The sequence below is a fragment of the Calidris pugnax genome, unplaced genomic scaffold (assembly GCF_001431845.1).
Source record: "Calidris pugnax isolate Ruff unplaced genomic scaffold, ASM143184v1 scaffold20, whole genome shotgun sequence".
Taxonomy (NCBI): Eukaryota; Metazoa; Chordata; class Aves; order Charadriiformes; family Scolopacidae; genus Calidris; species Calidris pugnax.
In genome coordinates, this window is record NW_015094510.1 from 12,136,299 (window position 1) to 12,159,691 (window position 23,393).

Here is a 23,393-nt window from a genome sequence, read left to right on the forward strand (position 1 = left end):
GGGGCTGGGGATGGCGGCTTTGCTTTGGCGGGGGGAGCTGTCATCCTTTCCCCCCTTCTCCTCCCCTTGCTGTACCCTGGGGGTCTGTCTGAGGGGTCGGTGGGGCGCCCCACCGCAGCGGCTCCTCGCCACCGGGAGGGTGGGAGACAGACCCCGAAGCGGGGCGGGGGCGCAGCGGGGATTTGGTGTCGCTGAGTTGGTCTCCCGTGGGTGCTTCGCTGTTGGTAAGAACATCGGTGAACATTTAGTGTGCAGGGACTGGCTGAAAGCCGCTTCGCTGAGCGGTCTGAAACGTGGCTGAAGGAGCCCGACAGATGAAAGTACCCGAACTCTGTAGGTTTCTCTCAACTTCTGCGTGCGGGGCCGCTTTTTGGCTAAATCGTTGTCTCGGGGCAGCTCTTGGAGGTTTAATGGTGCAAAGGACGTTTGGTGTTGGTGAGGTGACTCCAAAGAGCGAGCTCGCTTCCAAGTTTCTCCTCAATCACTGTATATTTTATAGCGCTAACTCTTTATGGAAACGAAGCACACACATGCGTGCGCACCCCCGAGGGGAAAAAAAAAAAACAAACCAAACACATCCCACAAGAAAACAACAGATTCCCTCTTTCCCGAGCTTTTCAGTAATGGAATTCCAGCCTCAATAAAGTTGAGGCGTTTTGTGCCAGTTTGCTGGGCGGCAGGCAGGGGAGCTCTGTGCGGCACGGTGGTAATCTGTTGGCAGGCACGGATTTCTTCACTTTTGTGGGAATTTGTTAGTCTAGTTTCAATAACTTGGTGGTTGAGAGGTTGAGCATTTTAGCTTCAGGAAGCTGAGCTCAAAACAAGCAGTGTGTGTGTGTGTGAGCCTGTGTACTCCCTCTGTAAGCTGGTGCATTTCGGCAGGTGCTTCCGAGCTGTTTTCTTTTACCTGCTTTGGGTAGGATGCAGGTTTTAAGACTTAATGGTTCTTAATGGTGGTTTGTTGCTTACAGCATGCTCGTGGTATGCATCTTAGTAAGTCATTCTAGCACTCCTCTTTCTCTCGGCTAAAAATAAATGACTAATATTAGAACAGTTAAGTGATTATTCTTACTAGTAGCAAACAAGTTCACAGTAGCAGTCACTTCTGAAGTTTTTTCAACTGAAATGTAGAGAAGCTTTTCTGGAGAGCTTATTTTAGACAACTTTTTTTTTTTCTGTATTAAGCAGTGGACAAAACATAAAGACTTACGTAAGAGAAAGAGGGGCATAAAACTTCAGTAAGGCTGATATGGAAACTTACTTGCTTTCTAAAGCCTTCAGAAGGTTTAAGTGGTGCCGTGTAGTAGCTAGTTACAATTCCTAAAGTGTTAATCACAAATTATTTTACTCGCTGGCTTGTCACTTCATGTATTGATACTTCTTGAAACTTAATTTCTTATTACTATTTCATGGCTCTGTGTCTGGAATACTACTGTCTAAATAGTACAAGTTGAACCCTCTGGTTGCCTGACGTGTTTCAGAGTATTTTAGTGTAGTAATACAGCTTGCAGTGCTAAAGGTTCCTCTCTAATTGAAGCAGCTTTTGCCTACTTTGGCACTGCCCGAATACTTGAAATTATTAGGGATGCTATGGGCATTTTAAAAAGCGGGGGGGAGGGGGAATTATGTAGGAGGCTGTATAATAAGACCTTACAAGCATGTAGTGATTTAATCACTTGGAACAGATGTGAGGAAACTGTACTTGTATATTAAGACTAAGTATTTTTACAAACACTCTGTGGAGAATTAGCAGTTATGAAATGGGAAACTCCTTTGGAGATCAGGAGAATGACTTAGGAGTCAGCGACTTGGTGCATGATGTAACATGTGAGACAGGCTATCAACAGTCTGAGCAAGATGCCCACATTACAGCACACCAAGCTTAGAGGTGCCCAGACTAGTGTGGCCTCATATGGAGCTCAGTGTAAGCTGTGAAGTCTGCTCAGGAAGCTGAGTAAATAGTCTTTAAGCCACATCAATTGGTGTGCCCGCACGCTTGGCAGTACTTGAACAAGCTGACTTAAAACTAGTTGTCAAGTGATTGGGGCAACAGCAATTAATAATGCCAATTGCAGCATAGGTGGCAGTTCTAGTTTCTCAGTACTACTGTATAGCTAGTGCTAGAGCTCATTTCTCTCACTGTCCTGACTTCCAACTCTGTTTCACTTCTTAAGCCTTACTTGTACTATTCTACAGGGGCTTTTTCTCAGACTAGTGCTCTTCCCCTGGAAGCTCTGATGGGGCTTGAAGGTGTGATGTTGCTTGCGAGGGAGGGGCTGAGCAACTTCAGGCTCTGTTCTTTCACTGCTCAGTCTCCCAGAAGGCCTGGAGGAAGTGTTTGAAAGGTTCCTGGCTCCCCCTTTATGGAAAGAGAAAGGCATCTGTAAAGAAGAATTAATATAGGAATGCTGGGGTGTTTCTTGCTACTTAAAGTCAGTCTTTGGCTCATGTCACTTCTCAAGTGAATGGGGCAGATGCAATCTAAACTAAGCATATAGGCCGGTGGCTTAAAAATGCTTCTTGTTAACAATGAAGTTTGATAATGTGCATTTGGTGTTTACTTCTAGTAAGCTTAGGCAGATCTTTTATTTTGTGTATTTAAAACAGTTGTAAACTTACCTTCAGAGTGTTTCGGTTTCAGCAGCTTTGTGGGGGTTTTTTCTCCACCTTAGAATCCAGATTATAAACTATGTCTCATCTTAAAATTAGTTTTAAACTTTGGCTTTATAGCATCAAATCATCTCTGTCTGGACAGGGCATGGTAGTAGTCCTTATGAGTACTTCAGAGGAAAGCCGTGGGGTTGTTGTTGTACTTTCATGGGTTACTTGCCAATTTGTTTTTGTTTTTAAGAAATGCTTTGTGTCTTGTAATAACTATTGGTAACTACCCAGTGTCACGCAGTGTAAGGTATTGTCTAGTGTTTTGTTTCATGCCTAATATAACTATGGACAGTGTCATGCTCGTAAATAGTTAATCCTTTAATTTCTTAGTGAATTCCACATATTGTTGTTGCAGAAAATAAGGTTTGCTGCTTTAATTGCAAATGTGTTTCCCTTGAGAAAGGGTTAGCCTGTGAATATTGCATCCTGCCATGAGGGAGCTAAGTCCTAGTACCTCTTCAGATACAAGGCATTACTGTACTAAGACCAGTTTAGCCATTTACTCTTGTTTGACTTCAAGTAATTAAACACAAAAAGTTTGCAAATACGTCCCTTTCTAGCAGTGACTTGTTGCTGCTTAGTTCACTCAGGCATGTATCTTCCACTTCTTTGGGTGAGGAAATCTTAGAAATTATCTTAAATGTTCTATCTCTGAATTGTCATTCAGCTTCTCTGTAGTGTCTTTTTTGTTTCCTAACTTCTACAATAATCTTAAGAGATTTCTTCTTTGATAAAAGAAAAATATGCAAGTGTTTGTAGGAGTTAATTAAATTAATTCTGATTCATAAAATTCTAAAAGTCTTTTTCATTTTATGTAATGAAAGAATAATGGATTATAAGCATGCATAAGTCTGTCTCCTAGTAATGATGTGGTGGAATTACCAAACTATTAAACTCAATAATTGAGAAGGTGTGATGCTATTCATGTTAATGCCTCCCAAATGACATGAGTAACTTAGTTGAGGTAGTTGTAATCCACTGTTGGAGTAGTACATGTCTGAAGTCTCTGTTAAAGACCCCCTTTAAAGAGAAGAGTGTGGAGCTGTCATCAAAAATCTGGTGTAACTAATCACACTGATTTGTGGTGTGGTTGTTACTTGTGCTGCTAAGGAGGGGCAGCACAGGAAGAGTGTAGGCTGTTTCCTTTCAAAAAGAGGTGCTGAGGACGCCTGGCCAGCTGCAGGCTACTGAAATAACAGAATTGTGGAGGACAGATGATAGACTAATGGTAAGAGTCAGCAAGGCTTTGGTAAGGGAATATCATGCTTCACATCTGTCAGTGATTTGAGGGAGTCTGATTTGGAGGAGACTCTATTCCCAAATAAATATTCCTGGTTTAATTTTTGAAAAGGAGTTTGTAGATATCATTGTGAAAGGCTCATAAAGCGAGCTCCCATGGAATGGTGTCGGTTGTTTATTCGCTTGGGACTTTTTTTTTTTGCTTAAAGGAAAGTTCCTGTATGTATAAACGATAACTTTTCAGAATTAAGACCCATTGTGTTTTGTGCTGGAACTTTCTCTTAATTGCCTACGGTTATATTGAACAGAACAAGTGATGAATAGCAAGAAGAGTTGAGTTGTACTGAACTCCTCATGGCAGAAGAGGTGAAGGCCATCTGAAAATATGCAGAAGTACTTCATGTTTCTGGAGTAAGTGGAGTCATAGCAAGTAAAATTGTTCATAGGTGTGTTAGACTTGGAAATCCTAATTTAATGTAGATGTAGTATGGGCTGTGAGCTGGATTGCCCCTAAGATTTGAGATTTTTAGGGATTTTTGAGGTTGTTTAAAACTATTTCTTTGTACCATAGTTGGAAGCTGGGGAATCCTAGTGTCGTGAAGAGAAAAATGCTGTTAGGCCACCACTCAAGTGTACTGCAAGGCTACATTTGCAGTAGTTCTGGGTATGTTGCTTTTCCCCCTGGTACTCCCTGCCTGCCTGGCCTCCTCAGCAGAAGGATGCAAGTGTGAAATGACCTTCTTGAAGGAGAAAGAACTTAAAAGAAGATTCTCAAATGAGGAAGAGCCTGGAGAAGTAGGGACTCGCCTGTTTTCAGGCTGTTATGCCTAGTTTGCATTTTGGTAGAAATGGTGGGTGCAAAGTAGCAGGCTCCAAACAAAAAGTTCTTAACAAAAAGGTAGTTATACTGTGGAACCCTTTGGAAGATGTAGTAGCTATGAAAAGTTTTAGGCACTTCAAGGTTTGTGGGTAGTGGGGGGGCAGCCCTTTACTTTTTTGGGTGTGTGTGAATATATACCCTTTGGCTCAGAGGACTGGGAAAGCACAAATAACCGGAGGCTGAGAACATTCTGGAGAGAGCTGTAATAATGCTTCTCTTATTCATAAGCCTCTCCTTATGCATCTGCCACTCGTATCTTGCCTCTGGTGGCCTGAACCAGGTAAGTCTGATATCTCTGGCCTGATCTGTTATGATTCATGCAACTTTTTTGTCTGAATCGCTGTGAAACCTTCTAGGGAATGTTGAGATGCAGTTGGCGTTTAAGGCTTGCATCAGTATTCGCCTTGAACTTGCTTTAAGATGTCTAAATAAAAGCATAACTTTTTAAAGCCTGGGATTTATATGTTTATGTCTATCAGGTCTGGCAAAACAGTGCTAATGTTGATAGTTTCATTTGCTTAACTGCTCGCAGATGCAGTTCCACGAGCTTGTGGAGCACCTGCTCAGCCTGAGTTCTTGCTAGGCTAATCACAGTTTCATCCCAGGAGATGGGGCAGATTGGTCTCTTCAGTACTTCTACACAAAGTGCGGATTAAAAACCAGTAGAAAATGTGTGATAGGGCTGTGACTCATCTAATTTCTAGTGTTGCTGTTACGATTTCTGCTTTGCAGAGACACACACATGTTCATAAGCAGTAGAGAACGCTGCTAACTCAGAGAGTGAGGAAGTTACAGATGCCAAGTACTTGTAAGCAAGAGCTCTTCTTACCGTGTGTTCTCTTGTTTCTGCCCCTTTGAAAAGGATATTCTGGGGATTAAAGTTGTCTTACATGTGTGTGCACAGCGCAGAATTAGACTAGGTGTTAAAGCCTTTTAATAAGGAGCTTCCCCCTTTAAAAGGCATAGTTTATTGGGCTGTTAAAGATGTCTCTGACAATAAATGTTGAAACAACATTCTCTTATCACGCATGTTCTTTCTGATAATAAATACCATATTGGTTTTCTTCTGCCAATAATAGAGTGCAACCAGCAGTGATTTACACCTGCATTCTGTACAGTAATAGTTGTAATATGTTTTGTGCATTCTGTAGATTTGAACTTAATTGGGGAAAAGCTGGTTAAAGGACAAAATGCTATATACAGAGAATCATGATAGTAAAAGCTTAGATATTACTGTGACTTTGGTACTTTGATCAAAACATTACCACTATATATAATGCTGACCACATACTCCATTGTATGCCACCGTGGTCTGACTCAGCACTGTTCTGCATTGCCAAGTCCCCAGGTCTGGGGAAGATCCATGTGGCCTGTCCATATTGACAGAGGGAGCAAGCAAGGCTGGAGCTGGGTTGTTTTCATCTGCTTTTTATATCAGCTGATGAGATTAGCCACCCTTACCAGGGAACAGGGATGGCCATGTATATATAAAATACCAGCAGGGCTTAAGGGAAAGGTTGGAAGGACGTGTTGATAGACTGGAAGGGTTGTCCTGGGACTAGAAATCTAGGATGCTGTGAGAATGAGAAAGTAGTAATGAACTTTTTCCTTGGTCTCTATGAGCTGAAGCCCCTTCTGGCTGGTAGGTGGTTGGGTTTTTTCCCATTCTCTTAAACATCATTGAACTGAAATCAGTGTGGAGAGAGGGTTGCTAGTTGGGGAACATCATGTAGAGGGCCCTAGTCTGTCTCCGAAATTTAATAGTATCATGGTGCTTTCTTTTCCTGTATCGCTATCGCCAAGTATCCAAGTATTTCATGATACAAGGAGCATTTCCAACACAGATGGAAAGCTGAACTCTTTTGGAACTTAATCGTATATCATTCAAACAAGATGGTGTTAGATCTTGCTATCAAATTGGCAAATAATTTGATCATTATTATTTGTTAGCATCAGAACAGGATATGCTGAGTTCTGCCTAAAATATCATGAAGGTGCTTGGATAACTAATTTCTTCAATGGCTGTGAGATGCAGATGACATTGTTTTATAGATATGCAATAAAACAAGGAAGGCTTTTTAAAAGGTCCAAGTGTTAAATACCAATTAAGAAGAATACTGACAGTGTGCTGATGTTCCTGTATTGATTGTGCCTGGGTTTGGTCAGAAATATGTATTAATAATTAGAACAGCCCCTAAATAACTGTCAGCTCCTAGGAAAAGTTGCTGATCAGAGTCACTGTCAGTGATAACTCTGAGGGCTTTTTATTGCTGAACTTGATCACAATTGTGGCTTGGACAGATTTCCAGCACAGTTGACTTCCAGCATTCTTTCCAAAGGGCTTGATGTGTAAGCCTTGTCCTGTTCTCTGGGTTTCGATGTTCCACATTTAGCTCTTGGGTTCCTTCCTTACCCAACCCAGTTCTTTAAACTGTGTCTCAGATGCACAGTTTAAAAAACTGAAGAGGTAAGTATTGAGAACATAAGATTATTTTTTTAAAATGGATTGTAGGTGTTAGCAGAAACCCCAGAGTTTGTCACCAAAATGTTGGCAACGAGAGAAGATGCTACCTTCTCTCTACCTTCAAGAAAAATGTTGAAACTGAGCACGGAGAGGTGCACAAGCAGGATTATGTGGAAGTACAGTATCAGGGAAGGCTAATAAATTTAAACAAGTGATGTTCTTCTAATAAAGCTTGAAGCAGTTTTTATTCAGCTAGTTAGAAATAGTTAAATTAGTTGAAATGCTCATTTTTCTTATTGGTGATTCTGATGGTCCAGCATGTTTCTGGCGAGGCAGCGTGGAAGCCTGTATTAATAGAAAACCAACTTCCAAATCAGTGTTTGCATGTAAAAACATAGAATACTTTGGGTTGGAAGGGACCTTTAGAGGTCATTTAGTCCAACCCCCCCTGCAACAGGCAGGGACATCTTCAAATAGATCCGATTGCTCAGAGCACCCTCCAACCTGACCTTGAATGTATCCAGGGATGGGGCATCTACTACCTCTCTGGGCAACCTGTGCCAGTGTTTCACCACCCTCACTGTAAAAAAACTTCTTCCTTGTTTCTAGTGTGAATCTACCCCTTGTCCTATCACAACAAGCCCTGCTAAAAAGTCTGTCCCCACCTTTCTTATAATTCCCCTTACAGACTGCTCAGTGTGTCTCATTTGGATTGAACCCCTTCACATCTGCTACGGTCACAGCCCATCTTAAACAACTTAAAACTATTAAAACGTTTAAGTTGACCAAGGAAACCTGGTTGCTGTGCTTAACACAGCTATTTGATTTGATGTAATAAGTGTCCTCATTCTTGGAATGGGGTACTACATTTTATTCAGCCTTCATGTGAAAATGGTTTATGAAATAATATGTCATTTCAGTACGTTAGGAGGCACTAGGGACAGGGAGCGAGGAAGGGAATTGGTTGCCACAACTGCAATCTTTGAGTAGTGAATTGAGATTTTTTTTTTTTGTTAGATGGCTCCTCAGAAGTGAATACTAATGTCTGAGGGCCATAATGAAGTGTTCTTCAGCCATAAAACTGCTGATCTGTGTATTAAACTCTATCATCAGTATGTGAAAAACATAGCTGTTCTCTCAATGCAAGACCTTTTTTAAGTGTCAAATGTTTTGTCTGGGGAGGAGTAGTCTGTAAAAGCCTCCCTTTACTAACCTGATGTTGCAAATAGAGAAATGTAATTTATTTGTAAATTGCATATGCGATTGAGCAGTGATACATTGTTCTTCTGTTTTATAACTTACATTAGTGAGCTGTTCAGATCCTGATCGTGTTGATATTTAGCAGTGGGAGGGTTTTTTTATCTTTAAAAAAAGAAGGTATGATGCAAAAAATAAATTGGAATTTGTGAATGGCAGTTCCTTAAGTAGAAGCAGCAAAACACTGTAATATAGGTTTAAATATCTTCTTGCTCTTGTATTCTTCTTACAAGTATTTTTTTACCTTTACAGTTATAGTTACTTTGTAGATGCTGTGCCTATTTGACCTCTATGTAGTGGCACTTGATACTTATCTGAAAGTGCATAAAATGATGTCTAGCTTAACTGTATAGCAAAGTCTTTGAATTAGTGATGAAAAAGGGAATAAACCAGGATGCGATCTTTGCTAGAGGAGGTAACATCCTTCCAGTAACATCTGGTAGCAGAAGTTCTGGATAACATTTTGGCCTTGCCAAAATCTCCCTTTGTGGCTTCAGGCATGTAAACATCCGTGATTTGGCTTTAGTTTTAGCAGAAAATGATTGCGATAAAAGGGTGATGGGGACCCTTACATTAAGCACAGCAGATAAGGTGGTTTTTATAAAAAAAAAAAAAGCAAAAGCAACCCAGCATATAAGCTTGAGCTTTTAATATATCGAAGACTTAACGCAGTGGGACAGATACTGATGAACGCATTTCAGCTATATTTGTCCTGATTGGTATGAAACTTGAGACTACATATGGAGACATCGGGTTTTTCAACTATGAAATTCCCATCTGTACTACAAAATGAGATGGCATCACATGGCAGCAAACTCGATTCTCCTGAAAACAAGTTACAGGTGGAGTGTGGTGTGCTCATTCACAGTTTTTGGACAGACAGAAGTTTAAAAGCAGTCCATTCATGAAATTTGGATGCTTTAAAGCCCCAGGCTTGTCCATGTAACTGAATCTGTGAGCCTTTCAGTATATCTGTAAGTGTTGATGATGAGAGTCAAATAATTTACTTTACTGAGCAAAGCCCTGTTCTCTTATGTTGATACACATTTAAGCCAATGTATTAGTATAAATATATAACTTATTTATGTGTGTGCATATATGCATGTATTTGAAGGGAACAGAACTAGTAGTTACCTTTGACTAGCCAGCAAGGCTTGTCTCATAAGCAGTGGAGTTGCATAAAGTTGCATTTCATACTGATTTGTTATGTTTTTGTAGGGAGACCCTCTTTTTGTCTAGTAACTAGCAGCTGGGCAAGGAATGGTGTGGTTTGTGGCTGGTTTTGAGCTAACCTGTTAATTGACAAGTACAAGTATACTGGTTGTCTTATATCAGCAAGCCAGACAACTGTGAATGTTGAACTACAGCTTCTTGGTGGAGAGTGTTAACTTCTCTCTTCCATCTATCTGTTGGCCTTTAAAAAAATGTGATCTTGTTTATCCTCCAAAAATCTCTTCTTTTTCTGTAGTTACTGAAGTTGTGTTCTTATTCTAGGCCTGAAACTGAACTCTACAGGATAAAAATGCCAGAACAAGGATAATAGATATTATTTCCTCAAGTAGTTAGTCTATTTTAGGTGCATACTTGACTCAACTATCTTCTGTTCTATGGTTAAGCATTGTTGTATATTTGGCGTTTCAGACACCATTGCAAGAGTTGTGGAATCTTGGATGAATGTTCACTATTCTGTTACTTTTTTCAGGCATACCTGAATAAACTTATAAAGCATTCTTTGAGAATTTTCTGATGGTTCTTTAAAAATGATACTAAGCATCTTATGTTAAGAAATAAATAAAAGATAGTTGAATGGGAGTACTTGACCTTCCCCTGGAGGGGACTCCAAATTTTGCTGCAACACGGGTTATTTCAGATAAAGATGTGGAAACTAGTTCTCATCTTAAAATTCTCAAAGGTTTTCTTGTTGCTGCTGTTTAAATGTTAATTGCCATAGTGTAAATGATTTGCCTCCAATGGGAACTCCCTGGCCATCTTGCCAGAAGTCAGCCAGGCAGAGCAACCTGATCTGATATTAAGGTTAGCTCTCTTTGTTTTGAGGGGTGATTTAGGTGACCTCCAAAGGTTCATGCTGACCTAAATTATTCTATAATTTAATCTCCACTTATTCATGGTTAACTGCAAATGTCTTGAGTTCCAGGCAACAAAGACTTCAAAACTGTGGTTAAGCCCTTTCCCAGAGGCTGGAGGAGGACCCTTGTTGGGGCACCTCAGCCAATTGCCCAAGAGTGAGTGTAACCCTGTTTCTGTGCTGCTCAGACCCTGGGAAGCAATGGGATGATGTATTACATCTGCAAAGGAATTATTACCCTTTGCATTAATTTAACATAGACTTTACCTCTGTCCTGGAAGATTGATGGAGTGGGAATGGCCAGTTAAAGTACTCAAGCACGTAGCTGAAATGACATAATTTCTCCTGAGAACAGCTGTCGAAATTGCAGCAGGACAATACACCTTATTAAGTGAAAATGATGCCAAGTTAAGCCCATTGGTTTTTGTGTCCTTCAAGTTAAGAAATTTAAATGACTTCAAATCATTTTCATGCTTACTGATATAAGCATGCCTTTAACTGGCTTAAATAAACTTATTTTAAAGTGATCGACTATAGTGATCACTAATGGATTTAAATTACTAAGACCTTACAGACTTATTGACATCAGGTAGTGTGGTTCCAAAGAAGAAAAGAGACCCAGTTCACGTGGTTGGTTTTTTTCCCTTGTGTTCCCACAGTTGAACTGCATTGTTTGCCAGTTTACCTAGTGATTACGTAAATGGTACCTTAAATAAATCTAAAAGTAGCTCTTGGCTGTATTATTCCAGCTAGCCATTAGATATATATATATTTTTTTTTTAATTCCCAGGTAAGTTCTGCCTCCCTGGGTGTCTATATATAGATTTTTGAGGTTACAATAGGTTTATCCTACTTCATGGTTTCTCTCTTCCTCCCAAAAGTCTACATAGGCAACAAGGAAAGTCTTCTGTCTGAGATTTCTTACTCTGGGAGGTCACTAGGCCAGCGAAATGGGATGTTGAAAGGAGTATCTGTATGTTTTAAAACTGTCTCGTCTTGAAAGAATTTCTGAATTGAAGTAGACACTCCTTCTTGCATTTCCTATTTTTGTTGAAAAGGAATTACTAACTTTTTACAAAAAGGAGACCATGAGGTAGAGCATTGGCTGCATGTAAATGAGGGCAGATGCTGTTCTGAATGCTGAAAGAAGGGAATGTAATATGAATAGTCATATTCAACTAGAACTCGTTAGTGATCTGTTACCATACCTTACTGAAGGAACTACTACATTTGTACTAGTATGTTAAGGTACTCTGGTTTTAAATGCATTTATTTCAGTGATTGTATTCCATCTTTTTTTCCAGAAATGTTACGAACAAAAGCAGTACAAAAATGGACTCAAGTTCTGCAAGATGATCCTCTCTAACCCAAAATTTGCTGAACATGGAGGTAACTGCAGATTTAAGTGTTGGGTTTTTTTCTCCTGTCGTGAGTTTACATGTATAATCAATCTATTCCATACAACTGAGAAAGAAAGAAGCCAGTTGCTGAGTATTGTTCTGTCCTTATGACTGAATACTTACTCTGGATTTTCAGTCTTTGTGCATTCAGACCAAATTTCCACCCTAGCTCAGTTAGAAACACTTCTGTGTAGTGGAATGATGAAGATCAGGATACATATGGTAGAAGCACACTTCAGTGAAGCTTCCAAGTAAGCTGCCTTTTTAGGTTTCTGGGTCAGAATGCTAGTGTGGGTTTTTCTATACATTCCTATTTAATAGCAAGCTCAGCCTTTTTTGACTATCATACAAAAGTATTCTGCCAATGAATTAAAAATCTTGCTTTTGTTTAAGTGCATAAATTTTCTGTACTGTATACCAAGCTTCTACTTACAAAGAGTGAAGTGTGATACTGTTGGTGCTAAGACTTGAAGCTGAGGACAGAATCTGGAGATCCTGTTCTGTTAAATACTTAGGAAACTGAAGAGCAAGATGTTGCTTCTATTTACATCTGTCAGAACTTAATCCTCAATAAGATACTGTAGTCTTACTGTGTTACAGGGCTTCTGTGGTATGGTTCAGCCAATCTTTCCTTCTGATGCAGTGAATCTTTCTTCTTTGTCTGCTGTTGAAGCAGCCTAACGCTGAGTGTGCACGTACCGTGTCAGTAAAATTATTTTTCTGTTTGACACTGTCAAATCTTGGCAAAATGTTCGACTAATCCTTTTCATGCTTCCATCAGTGTCTGCTTTTTCTTCCTTGCCTTCGTTTCTTCCCCTAGAGATAAAAGTACAGTTTTTCTTGTTGCTTCAAAGCTAGAGTGCCTTGTCCAGCTCTGACCTAATGCATTTCTCTCTATTAGCAGTTGTGTTTTTATAACATCTCAGTATATATCTCTGTCTCTTCTGCTCTTGCTGCCTCTTAAACTTTTCCAGGACAACTTGCTGCCTTGGCAGTACACATACTACTTGGGCTCTGAGCCACTAATGGCTTTGAAGCTTGGGAGCAAAGCCTGGAATGAACAGCTGAAGCAGAACTAAGCTCGTGAAGTGATCTGATGGGAAGCTGCACTGTTGTCACACTTAGCTTCAGAGACAAGGAATTTGAAAAATGTAGTGAGGAGGTGACAAACAGATGGATTGCTGTGGCTGGACAGTTATCTCCCTGGTGTGGGAAGGTGAGGAGTAGCTTGCCCTCCTTCCCACAATGGGGATATTTTTTTTTTTCTCAAGCTTCCTGGTATCATCAGGAAGATATTATTCTAGCTTATTTTGTTCTTACAGCGTGGATGGAGGACAATGTAAAAACAAAAGAAAAACCTTGGCTCATTTTGGATCATCATTCCCTTTACGTGTACTTTTACGGAATACAGAGTTAAACAGGTTGAGATGATGGGACATTGCCATTAATACTGAGGAAAAGGTTGCAACTGGAGGGAAAACAGAATACTATGATGAAAATGTGACTAATAATCTTCTGGCAGGGACCAAACCTAAGGGTTCTCTTATTAAGCAAAACGTATCTGCATCACCTTTCAGGCATAGTGCATGCATTACATGCTAGGTGTTTCCCACTTGAATAATGGGGGAAAAGTGGGGGAAATAGCAATACCAATGTATTATTTGGAATCTTGTGCCTCTTGGAATGTTGATTAAAGTGCTAAGGCTTTGAGAAGGTCTTTTATCCCCAGAATACTGTAGCAGGAAGTATATTTCTCTTAACTAGTGCTTTCTAAGCAACCTGTAATAGTGGAGCTGACTGTGACAGATCTGTTTCTTAGGGTGTGACACAACCTAATGACTCTTTTTTTTTTTTTTTTTTTCTTCTTGTTCTGCCTACCTGGAACTTTAACACATATTGAGAAACTCTCTGAAATTGCTTTAGCTTATTGTTAACTCCCATAAAGCTGGTTAAATGTATTTATTAGTTAAAGTTTGTCTGTGGTTGATCACATCTGTATGATATTCTGCCGTGTTTTTTTAAGACTAATTTCAAGAAAGGAAATGCTTCCCTATAACAGTCTTCAGCTGTGCTGGGCCGCTATCCTGATCTAAATTTATCGTTTAATGGGGAACTTCACTGTGTAGCAACTTCAAAGGGTGTCTGTGCTGTGAAACTGGCATATGGGAGTCAGAAACATAAGAATATGGTATGTCTTACAGAGACGCTGGCGATGAAAGGACTGACCTTGAACTGCTTAGGGAAGAAGGAAGAAGCCTATGAATTTGTTCGTAAAGGACTTCGTAATGATGTAAAGAGTCATGTCTGTATCCTTTGTAATACAAAGCTTGATCTTCTTGCTGTGAGTTCACTTCTGCATGTATGATTTTGTTGCTACATGAGTACATACTTTTGAGGTACATAATGTGGTCTGTATAAAAATAGTCTAAAATGTGTGTACAGTGAGTATTCACTGGTAATCAAATACTTGAAATAAGGTTTTATTTTCCTTTTTACAGTTTTGTAGGATTTTTAAGAAAAATACCTTTTTAGGAAAAGATAATCTGTGATGTTTACTTTCTGCAGAGAGTAGGTATGGCTTGTACAGTCTGGCCTTTTCTAAAGTATCCTTCTCTCTTAAAAAGGTGTAAGAAATCCAGTCTAGAGGTGCTCTGAAAATATCTATCTTGCCACCCAGTTTTAGGTAATGGTTTAGGTTTACTGGCTTGATGACTACTACTCTGTTGTAAACTTGTCTTCTAATGCTTTATACCTGTGAAATACTTAACAGCTACCCAAGAGCTTTGGGAATGACTGTCTCCTGTTTAAGCCACAGGTAGGAGGCTACTTCAGATCTGCACTGAATGCCTCACTTGTTCTGTATGCATTTGAATTGGATGTTATGGGGCAAATTTCCCATTAAATACTTGATTTTTGTTTAACTGTTAAAAACTTTTCCTTTAGTATCACAGTTGAAAGAAACACTTTCTGATGGCCATCAAATTAAGACAAAGGGAGGGTTGTTTATGCTATTCCTATATTAAATGTCCAGGGAGCTTGAGATCTGGGAAAAACCTCTAAGTGTATGGAGGTTATCAGAGTTACTAGGGAACACAGAACTATCAAAGATAATTTGTACCTTCTTGATCTTAAAAGCTGAATAGCTAAGGAAAACCAAAGCAACTTCAATGTGTATGTAAGAAGTCTTGCACCTTAAATCAGGAAGGAAAAGAATCTCTGCGAGTTAGTGGAGAGTTTGGGGGGGCATTCTGATTCCTAAACAAAATTCCAGTGTGGAATTGATCAGCATCCTTAATTCTTGTCTGCAGTTCATGCTGGCTCTAAAACTGTCTAGAAGACTTTCCTACAAATGCTAGAGGGATCTGTGCTTTTTCAGATCTAAATTAGGGGGTGGGGTCGTCAAAGGGATATTATTTTTTTGGCTATGAGTTTTAGTGGATTTTATCACTGTTTTACTGACTTGTAGTCTTCTTAAGGTAAGTTTAACAAGTTTCTTTGTTTCCTGAATTTGAAGAAAGTGTGAACTCATAAATCCTGTTAGGCACAAATGTGGGTGGTGTTTTTTTTTTAAGCAGCATCCATAGAGCTAGCTCTGACGAAGCAAAGAGTTCCAACTGTCTGCATTCAAGTGTATTGTTGCAACTCTTCAGAAAAACCCCTGGAGTAATCTGTCTATGCAGAATTACTTCTCTAGTGAGCATGAGCTAGCTGATACTGAATTAATTCCAGACGAGGCATCAGGTTTGTCACAGTACTCTCAGTTGTCATCTCTTGGCAAATTCAAACGAAATGGGAAACCTCTTTTACTTCTACCATACTTCAGGCACACCTGCTGTGCTATCGTAATACCACTACCCAAATACCTGATGGTGGGGCTCCAGTACCTGGGAAGAGTCAACTAGAAGAACATGTACACTAGTCTGTGAGAAACTGAGATTTGAGGCTGAGCTGTTTAATAGAGATTCCTCTACATAACTTGCAAAGGCTTGTGACGAGCCATGAAGTTCTGATGAAAGCTTGAAGACTATTGATCCTCTGTGCTACCTAAGAACAATTTGGGAGGTTCTCTAAAAATAATGTTTACATTTCCTGTTTTGTGTGATGCCTATCCTTGAGTTTAAAGGGAGAGGTGGGGAGTTTCCACTAAAGTCATCTTGTTCCAGTAGCTGGTTTTGAGGAGGTGTAAGACATCTATGTGTTCTTATTTTCTTCTGGTAACATTTGAACATGCTTTAGGTGTATTTTGTCATCTGTGCTTTTTGGAAAGCACCTGGTGGAGGGTGTTTAAAGTACAGCCAGTCAGTTCAGTGTTTTGATCTTTGAGGAGTAGAAGATTTTAATTCTTCTGCAGTTCCCCATATTGAGTTTACGGGGGGAAATGCTGACGTAAAATTGCTTAGAAATCCAGAAATTTTCTAGTCAAACTGCAAATGAATCCTGACCCATTTTTGGATATTACTTGAGTAATGATCTGGTCAGATATTTATACTTATTTCAAGAATAACTGTTTCAGATAATGCCATGTTATGCTCGGGACACTGTGGGAACACATGCAAGACTGCCCAGAGCTGTTGACTATAATACATTGGTAGCACTGTCCTTTATTGGCTTGTATCAGCTGTTAAAATTTCTTAGGCTGTCTTGACTACTGTACCCACATATTTCTGGGTGGTTCTATTCTTTTCTTTACATGATTGCTTGGTGAAGAATATGATTTATGAAAGATTAAGCCGGATTACCAATTGGATTCAGGAATGGTAATGATGCCTGAGAAGTTACCCAAAGCATCATCTTAGTCTAAGTACACTGGTAAAGTGCACATAAATATTTTTGGGCTGAATTGTCTTGCTCTAGGTGAGCAACTAAAACATCAGTAGTTCTGAGGCAGGTGCATGAAGGTGCTACATTTAGCTTTGATCCATGTCCTGAACACTTGAACTCAGATAGGAAAGGCAGGATCTGTAGAAGGAGTTGCAGTATGAGGCTGTACTAAGGGCTGTAACTGTATCCAAAATAATTTTGTCCCCCTTTCCCGTTCAGTCTTACACTGTCACAGCAGCAATAGCAGCTCTACTAGCAGCCTCAATGATGCATATAGAGGTTTTTATATGCTTCAGCTGGCTGAAATTATTTTGGTGTTCCTGTAGAAATGCAAAACAGAGTATCTTGCTTGCATATAGAAGTTTCCTTCAGACTATTAATTCTCAGAAGTCTTTTCTTTCGTCTGAAGTCACATGTCTTTTATTCTTGATGATTACGAACTTGCTTTGTGTCTTCATATCTAGAACTTCAGGACATGAATCTTTTTAAAAAAGAGGGAACTTAAAGTTCTGTTTCTTTTATTAATTTGACCAGGTTAACCCACTGAATTTTCTATGTGCTTTCTCAACTTTTTGAGAGAAATGATTTCTGAACTTTCTATCTTTGGAGGGAACAGTTGCTTCTGTTTCAATTAAGTATCATAATAACTCTTAAGTATTTTGGTTATTAGAACTGAGTTATTTGTGCCATCTTAATTAAAAGAGGGTGAAGGATGCGAATACCACTCCCCAAAATTTGTGGTGTTTTGCTGCTTCAGGGGCACATGGGACAGCTGCTTGGGAGAACTTTGAGCCACTTTTAATTGGAAAAGCAAAGTGAGCTCGGATTTACTGTTGTGGAAGATGTAGCCTCCATGAGCTACTAGTAACTTGGAGTAGCAAAAGGTAGATTGTGTCAAATGATCTTGCTTTTAATATGACTCTTGGAGACTGATGTAAACACACACAGTGTAATGCTTTACTATGACATGCATTGGTTTCGTGCTTTGAATTCAGAATCTTTCTGGGATAAAAAAAGGATGCTTGTGAGAGAAAGGTCTATTGAGATGGCACACTACTGATGGAAATCTGAGATGCTGAGAATGTGACAAAGACTTCTGACGCACAGAAATGCTAAGATTTCCTTTTGTCAATGAATAAAATGTAGCTGTGTTTTTTCCCTTACTGTAAAATCTGGAGACTAATTGAGGTTATAGATAGGCAAATGAGGAGTAGTGAAACTGAGACACCAATTGTATTGTTAGAATGAATCACTTCTAGGAGTAAGAGTTCTTACTGTAATTAGTTTTAAACAATACATCTCTAGGAATAACTCTTTTTTTTTTTTTTTTTAGAGTTTGGATCATTTAGTTTGTATAACAGTGTTTTTTGGGGTTATGAATGTGACTTAGAAGATTTTTTTAAAATTACTTGCTTATTTGGAAGCACTTAATATTTTAAAAATGTATTAGTAAAGTCTGACTGCAGTAATCTAATTTATAAGGGTGCTGATTCTCAAGGAAGGTCGTTTGGACTGTAATACAAATGTACTGCAGTTATTTTGTGAAAACTGTGACTGTATCTTCCTTAACGTGCATTAGGTTGGCACGTCTACGGTCTTTTGCAACGTTCTGATAAGAAATACGATGAAGCCATCAAGTGTTATCGGAATGCACTCAAACTAGATAAAGATAATCTACAGATCTTGAGAGACCTCTCTCTGTTGCAGATTCAGATGAGGGATTTAGAAGGATATAGGGTAAGTATTCTCTTTGAATTCCCACTTACAGCTGTTGGCGTTCTCTTGTTATTCTAGTCCACTAGAAAGACTTCTATTGGTAGTAATTCTATTGCTGCTTGTTTTTGCTATTTCAAAAGTTTTAAGCTGTTGTTTGGGAAAGCATGAAAATGTATTGCAGCAGAGCTCTGTGTAATGCTGAGAACAGAACTAGATGTACAGTTATTCTGCATAATTTGACTTGTGGATCACTTTAAAACTCTAGTTCTCAACTCATTTTTCACTAAAATAATGAAAATGAAAAGGGTAAAACTTAAAGCTTAGCAAGTAGGAGTACTTAGTGTGCTATTGTGAAGTACTGCAAATGGTTTTTTGGATGTGTACACTGAAAGGGGTTTTTTTGTAAGAAACACTATCATGTTTCTTTGACTATGTGGTGAAACTTGCCCCATGATGATTTCTTGGATCCCAATAGTGATTTTATTCTAAATAAAACCTGAAATTCTGTCTGAAAACAGAGTTAATGGTTTCAAAACACCTGAATTGATTTGGCGGTGAAAGGGAAAAGTCCTGCTCTTCTTCAGTCCTCGATATCATGTGAAGTAGAGGACTGCCATTGTGGTCTTTGGCATTAGTTGGTCTCCTTCATTGAAGATGTTGAATTGGCTAATGCAAGAAAAAGGAGTAACTGACTTGGGGATGTGATTTGACTCAGGAAAAGGGTGTGAGAAGTATCACAACCTTGTGCCTGGGCATGAGGAGAGTGGGACTGCTCTGTCAGTGGCAGTGAGCTCATGCTTTCTAATGGAGACCCCTCTCTGAGACTTCAAAGCTCTGTCCGTGGAAATAATTTAGGCCCGTAAGAGGTACTCTTGAAAATGACACCTTTTGGGTACCAACAAGTACGCTTTGTGCTATGACTCCAATATTTAGAATGTAGCCTCCAGGTTTATGAGACAGAAGCATGCTGCTTTTCTCCATGCTGTTACAATTTCAAAAATTGCCTAGGGCTTTTAAAAGATCTTTTAAAAAATTAGCCATAGCGGTGGTAAATAATGATGAAGATGCAATAACTCTTTTTAACTCTGTTATCTTTAAATTGCTTTTTTTTTTCACTGAAGGAGACAAGATACCAGCTACTTCAACTTCGCCCTACGCAACGGGCTTCCTGGATTGGATATGCCATTGCATACCACTTACTAAAAGATTATGATATGGCCTTAAAACTACTTGAAGAGTTTAGGAAAACCCAGCAGGTAAGACTTCCTATTCTGGAAAAAGAATGCTTTCTCTACAAGAAACACAATCTGAGGAATTAGTTCTTCGTAATTAGGAAGAACTAATTGGGAACCAGTTAAGAATCAGGAAGAAATCTGTTATTTGTGGAGCTTTCTGGTTTGAACAAAAAGATTTCCAGGAGCTTAGCAGTTGATGCAAATTATACAGGAATACTTTTCACACACACACACACATTAAGCTGTTAGGGTTGAGGATATAAGCGTAGACTGATGCGGGGTAAATGAGCAACTTTGTGAGACCTAAAGAAAACCTGTGGTGATCCTGTGCCTTTATAGTAGGTAAAACTTCACCAAATACTGTTTAGTGTTTAGTGTTTGATGTGCTCATTTGCCCACTTCTGCCATGGCCTGGATGCCATTACATCTCTACAAAGCATGTGAAAAGAAACTCTTTCGTTGCTTTGTGTGCATCTCTATATTGTGCGCTTCCAATCAGTGCACAGTTGGAAAGTAACATGAAAGCATAGCTGAAAATTCTTTGTTTGGGAAGATTTGGTGTTGTTGAAGTTTGTTGGAGTAAATCAAACGGTACAGTGCTAAAATCACTGAGTGTAACCGTTCCCATGTTCTGTTATTGGTAACTCAGAACTATGAAGTCTGAGTTAACAGAACAGACTGGATGTGTTGATTATTCTGTAACATGGAAGGAAAAACTATGTTTATAGATGTGTTCAGCTTGGGAGGTGTGCTGGAATTATCATGGGCAGATACTGAGATATCACCTGACCTATAGATTGTGATTATTATTTTTTTTAAACAAAAATCTTCCATCCTTTCCAAGAACTACATTTGAGATATTATGCAGCCATAATGGGGTTACCTGTAAAAAAAAAATAAATTAATAACTGTTGGGAGGGACCAGTGTTTCTATCTTGATTGTATATCACAGTCAAACAAAGCATGTTGCAAGCCAGGAGCATATAGCTTAGTATTTTAAAGAGCTGTAGTATTTTATTCAACTCCAGTGTTGAATAAAAACTGAAAACAAGATTAAAATTGGGTCATCTTTTATGGGTGTGTGACAGCCAAAAAGTCATAGCTTTCGCATGAGTCAGCAGAGCCCAATGTGAGTTCAGTGTCTACATGACTGTTGGGATTAGAGAGAATATATAATAGATGGAAAAAACTGCAAATGAGGTGTAAGAAATTTGGGCTCTTTTAAGGACTAAGAGAGCTTAAAACTGACGTTGACCACTTGGATGGAATGGAAGTGATGCTGTTAATGTTGTATTTTCTAAAAGGTTGTGTGTAAATATGCTTGTTGAGGGCAGTCATGATGATAGCTCTTTAATGACAAAGCCAGACTCAATACCATCTGCCATAGATGAACATATTAAATCAGTTGAGTCCACTGTGCAAGTTATCACAATCTTAAATGTCACCCTAAAACAAGGAAATCATTAGAATATATCAGGCCCTAATGCCATTTTTTTTTGTAAAACTGGAAATACTTGGGAAGTGTCCATAAGTAGGGAAATGGTTTGTACTTGAACAAAATGAGCTGTTTCACTATTGCTTAGCATAGTATTGGTCCCAGGCAAAGACCATTGTGCCCTCTCCTGCCATGGCCTGCATACCATTACATCTCTACAAAGCATGGAAAAAGAGTGGAGAGAGTGGGAAAGATGGTTAAGCATTAAAGGACAAATACGCTAAAAATGTGGGACAACATGAGCTTATGGAAAACTAGTCACATCAAGTCTTTGCTCCTTTTTGAGATTGGTAGAGACAGTTAAGTGGTATATTGGGTTTTCTCCCCCAAAACACTAAAAATAAGGATTACCACACTGGTTTCATTTTTCCTGCAAATAGAGTCTTGTGCTTTGCTCTGGTAGTTCCCTGAGGAGTGCAGGCCCATGTAGAGCCCCAACCACTGGAAGAGAGAAATCAACATGTTGATTGTAGAGTCAGTAGAGGCCAAGCAAATTCAGAGCTCAAATTTTGCCACTTTTTGGCTCTTCCATGATAGTCTTCAAATGTACTAGCTGTGCCATCTCTATGTATTGAACAGTCCTGCACTTGAAATTTGTTGAGTTCAGGACACTCCACTGGTCTTTGAGGAGGTACACTTCTTGCTTACTTTACTTTCCAAATCTCCCTTCGTGTCCTCTCCTTTGTGTTCACTCCAACTCCAGAGGTGAACTTTTGATGATGACTTGATAGACTATTGTTTGTGACTGTGGTAAAAAGGGTGTTGTTCAAGGTTTAAAAGGAAGGTTGAAAGACTGAAGGCTTTCCAAGTCACTAGTGAATGGGAAGCTTCGAACTGGTGTTTTCAAGGAGTTCTCTGGCAAAACTGTAGTAGGCCTGATACTGGTTACCATTATTGTTAATGAATAAAGAAGCAAATATAACATGTAAAATGGTACTGTTGTCATAACTGGTAAATAATGGTGATGTAGGGTGATCATATTCATTCACCTGGATTGCCCAGTCAGGTCTGTCCACTCAGATGTGAATTAACAAAGCCAAAACCAAGCAGTAAAGTTAAGAAAAAGATGAAGGAACTGTAGTGATTGTAGGTGAGTATTTAAAGATGCGGTGTTACAAAATAATGGAGCTAATCTAACTACAAGCTGTTGCCAAAACCAGCAGTCTGACTCTTTCCTGTGTGCTCCCACTGCTTCCTTGTGCAGCACTGGTTGACTCGTGGAGGGCTGGTTCAGGAAGCCAAAGTGACAGAAAAATAATCACTCTTTTGAAGGATTGATTGGCTGAACTGAACAACTGTGAGGTGAGAGGGGAAAGAGGAAGGGGAATAATAGAGGGAAGTGAACTGCCTTTGTTGATCCAGGCTGCGGTTAAATTGACTTAGCTTATTGTAAAATTGCCTCTTGGTGCAGGCTTATGGGTGAAAAGCAAAAAAACACTCTTTATTCCTGAGAAGAAGCAGGGATTTCCTCTATAGGGCACTGATTACTGCGAGATCAAGACTTACTGATGACCCTGTTTTTAAAAAGTTAGAAAATGAACAATACAGAAAGAAGAGGACTAAAGAAAACACTGTAGTGAAGGGCAGAGATTCTTTGTTTACTGTAAGCAGAAAAAACCTAGGTGATTATAGTACAGTTCAGATACTGGTTTTTGGAAGAATCGTAGCAGAAAGACTGCTTAGTGGGGAAAAATAAAGGAGCCAGTAGCTTCAGGAAGTTGAGCAACAAATTCAAATGATAAATCACTTCTTATCGTGGACAGTTTTATTTTAATGGCTAAGTTATCATTGGAAATGGTGAATTTTCTGTCTCTTAGTGTATCCAGATAAACACTGCCTGTCATCTGAAAGCTGTGAATTAGCCAGATGCACAACATTTCAGTCCAAAACAGGTTATGAGGCTGAATGCAGACATCAGTGCAGGAAATATAACAGCCTGTGCAGTCCAAGTTTAAATAATTTGATTTAAGAGTCACTTCACAATTTAAATTTTGGGAACAAAGGTGTAAAACAACTATGCAATTTGTTTTACTGTTGTATGTCCCATTTTTCCTTTCTTCTTTTCCAGAATAAAACTTTTATTCTTAATTTTTATTTTATTCCTAATTTCTGCATCAGGCCCACAATTACAGATATGGA

General features: G+C 39.1%; 1 protein-coding gene across 1 annotated transcript in view; it reads left to right on the top strand.

Annotated features, from left to right (window-relative positions):
* The first annotated feature begins 201 nt into the window (after positions 1 to 201).
* NAA16 (N(alpha)-acetyltransferase 16, NatA auxiliary subunit) overlaps positions 202 to 23,393 on the top strand; it is a 67,787-nt gene continuing 44,595 nt past the window's right edge. The window contains exons 1-5 of the mRNA XM_014966174.1: positions 202 to 224; positions 11,892 to 11,976; positions 14,189 to 14,293; positions 18,388 to 18,545; positions 19,646 to 19,780. Of these exons, the coding sequence (XP_014821660.1) occupies positions 11,940 to 11,976; positions 14,189 to 14,293; positions 18,388 to 18,545; positions 19,646 to 19,780 (435 nt within the window). The 5' untranslated portion in view covers positions 202 to 224; positions 11,892 to 11,939. The remainder of the gene's footprint in view (positions 225 to 11,891; positions 11,977 to 14,188; positions 14,294 to 18,387; positions 18,546 to 19,645; positions 19,781 to 23,393) is intronic.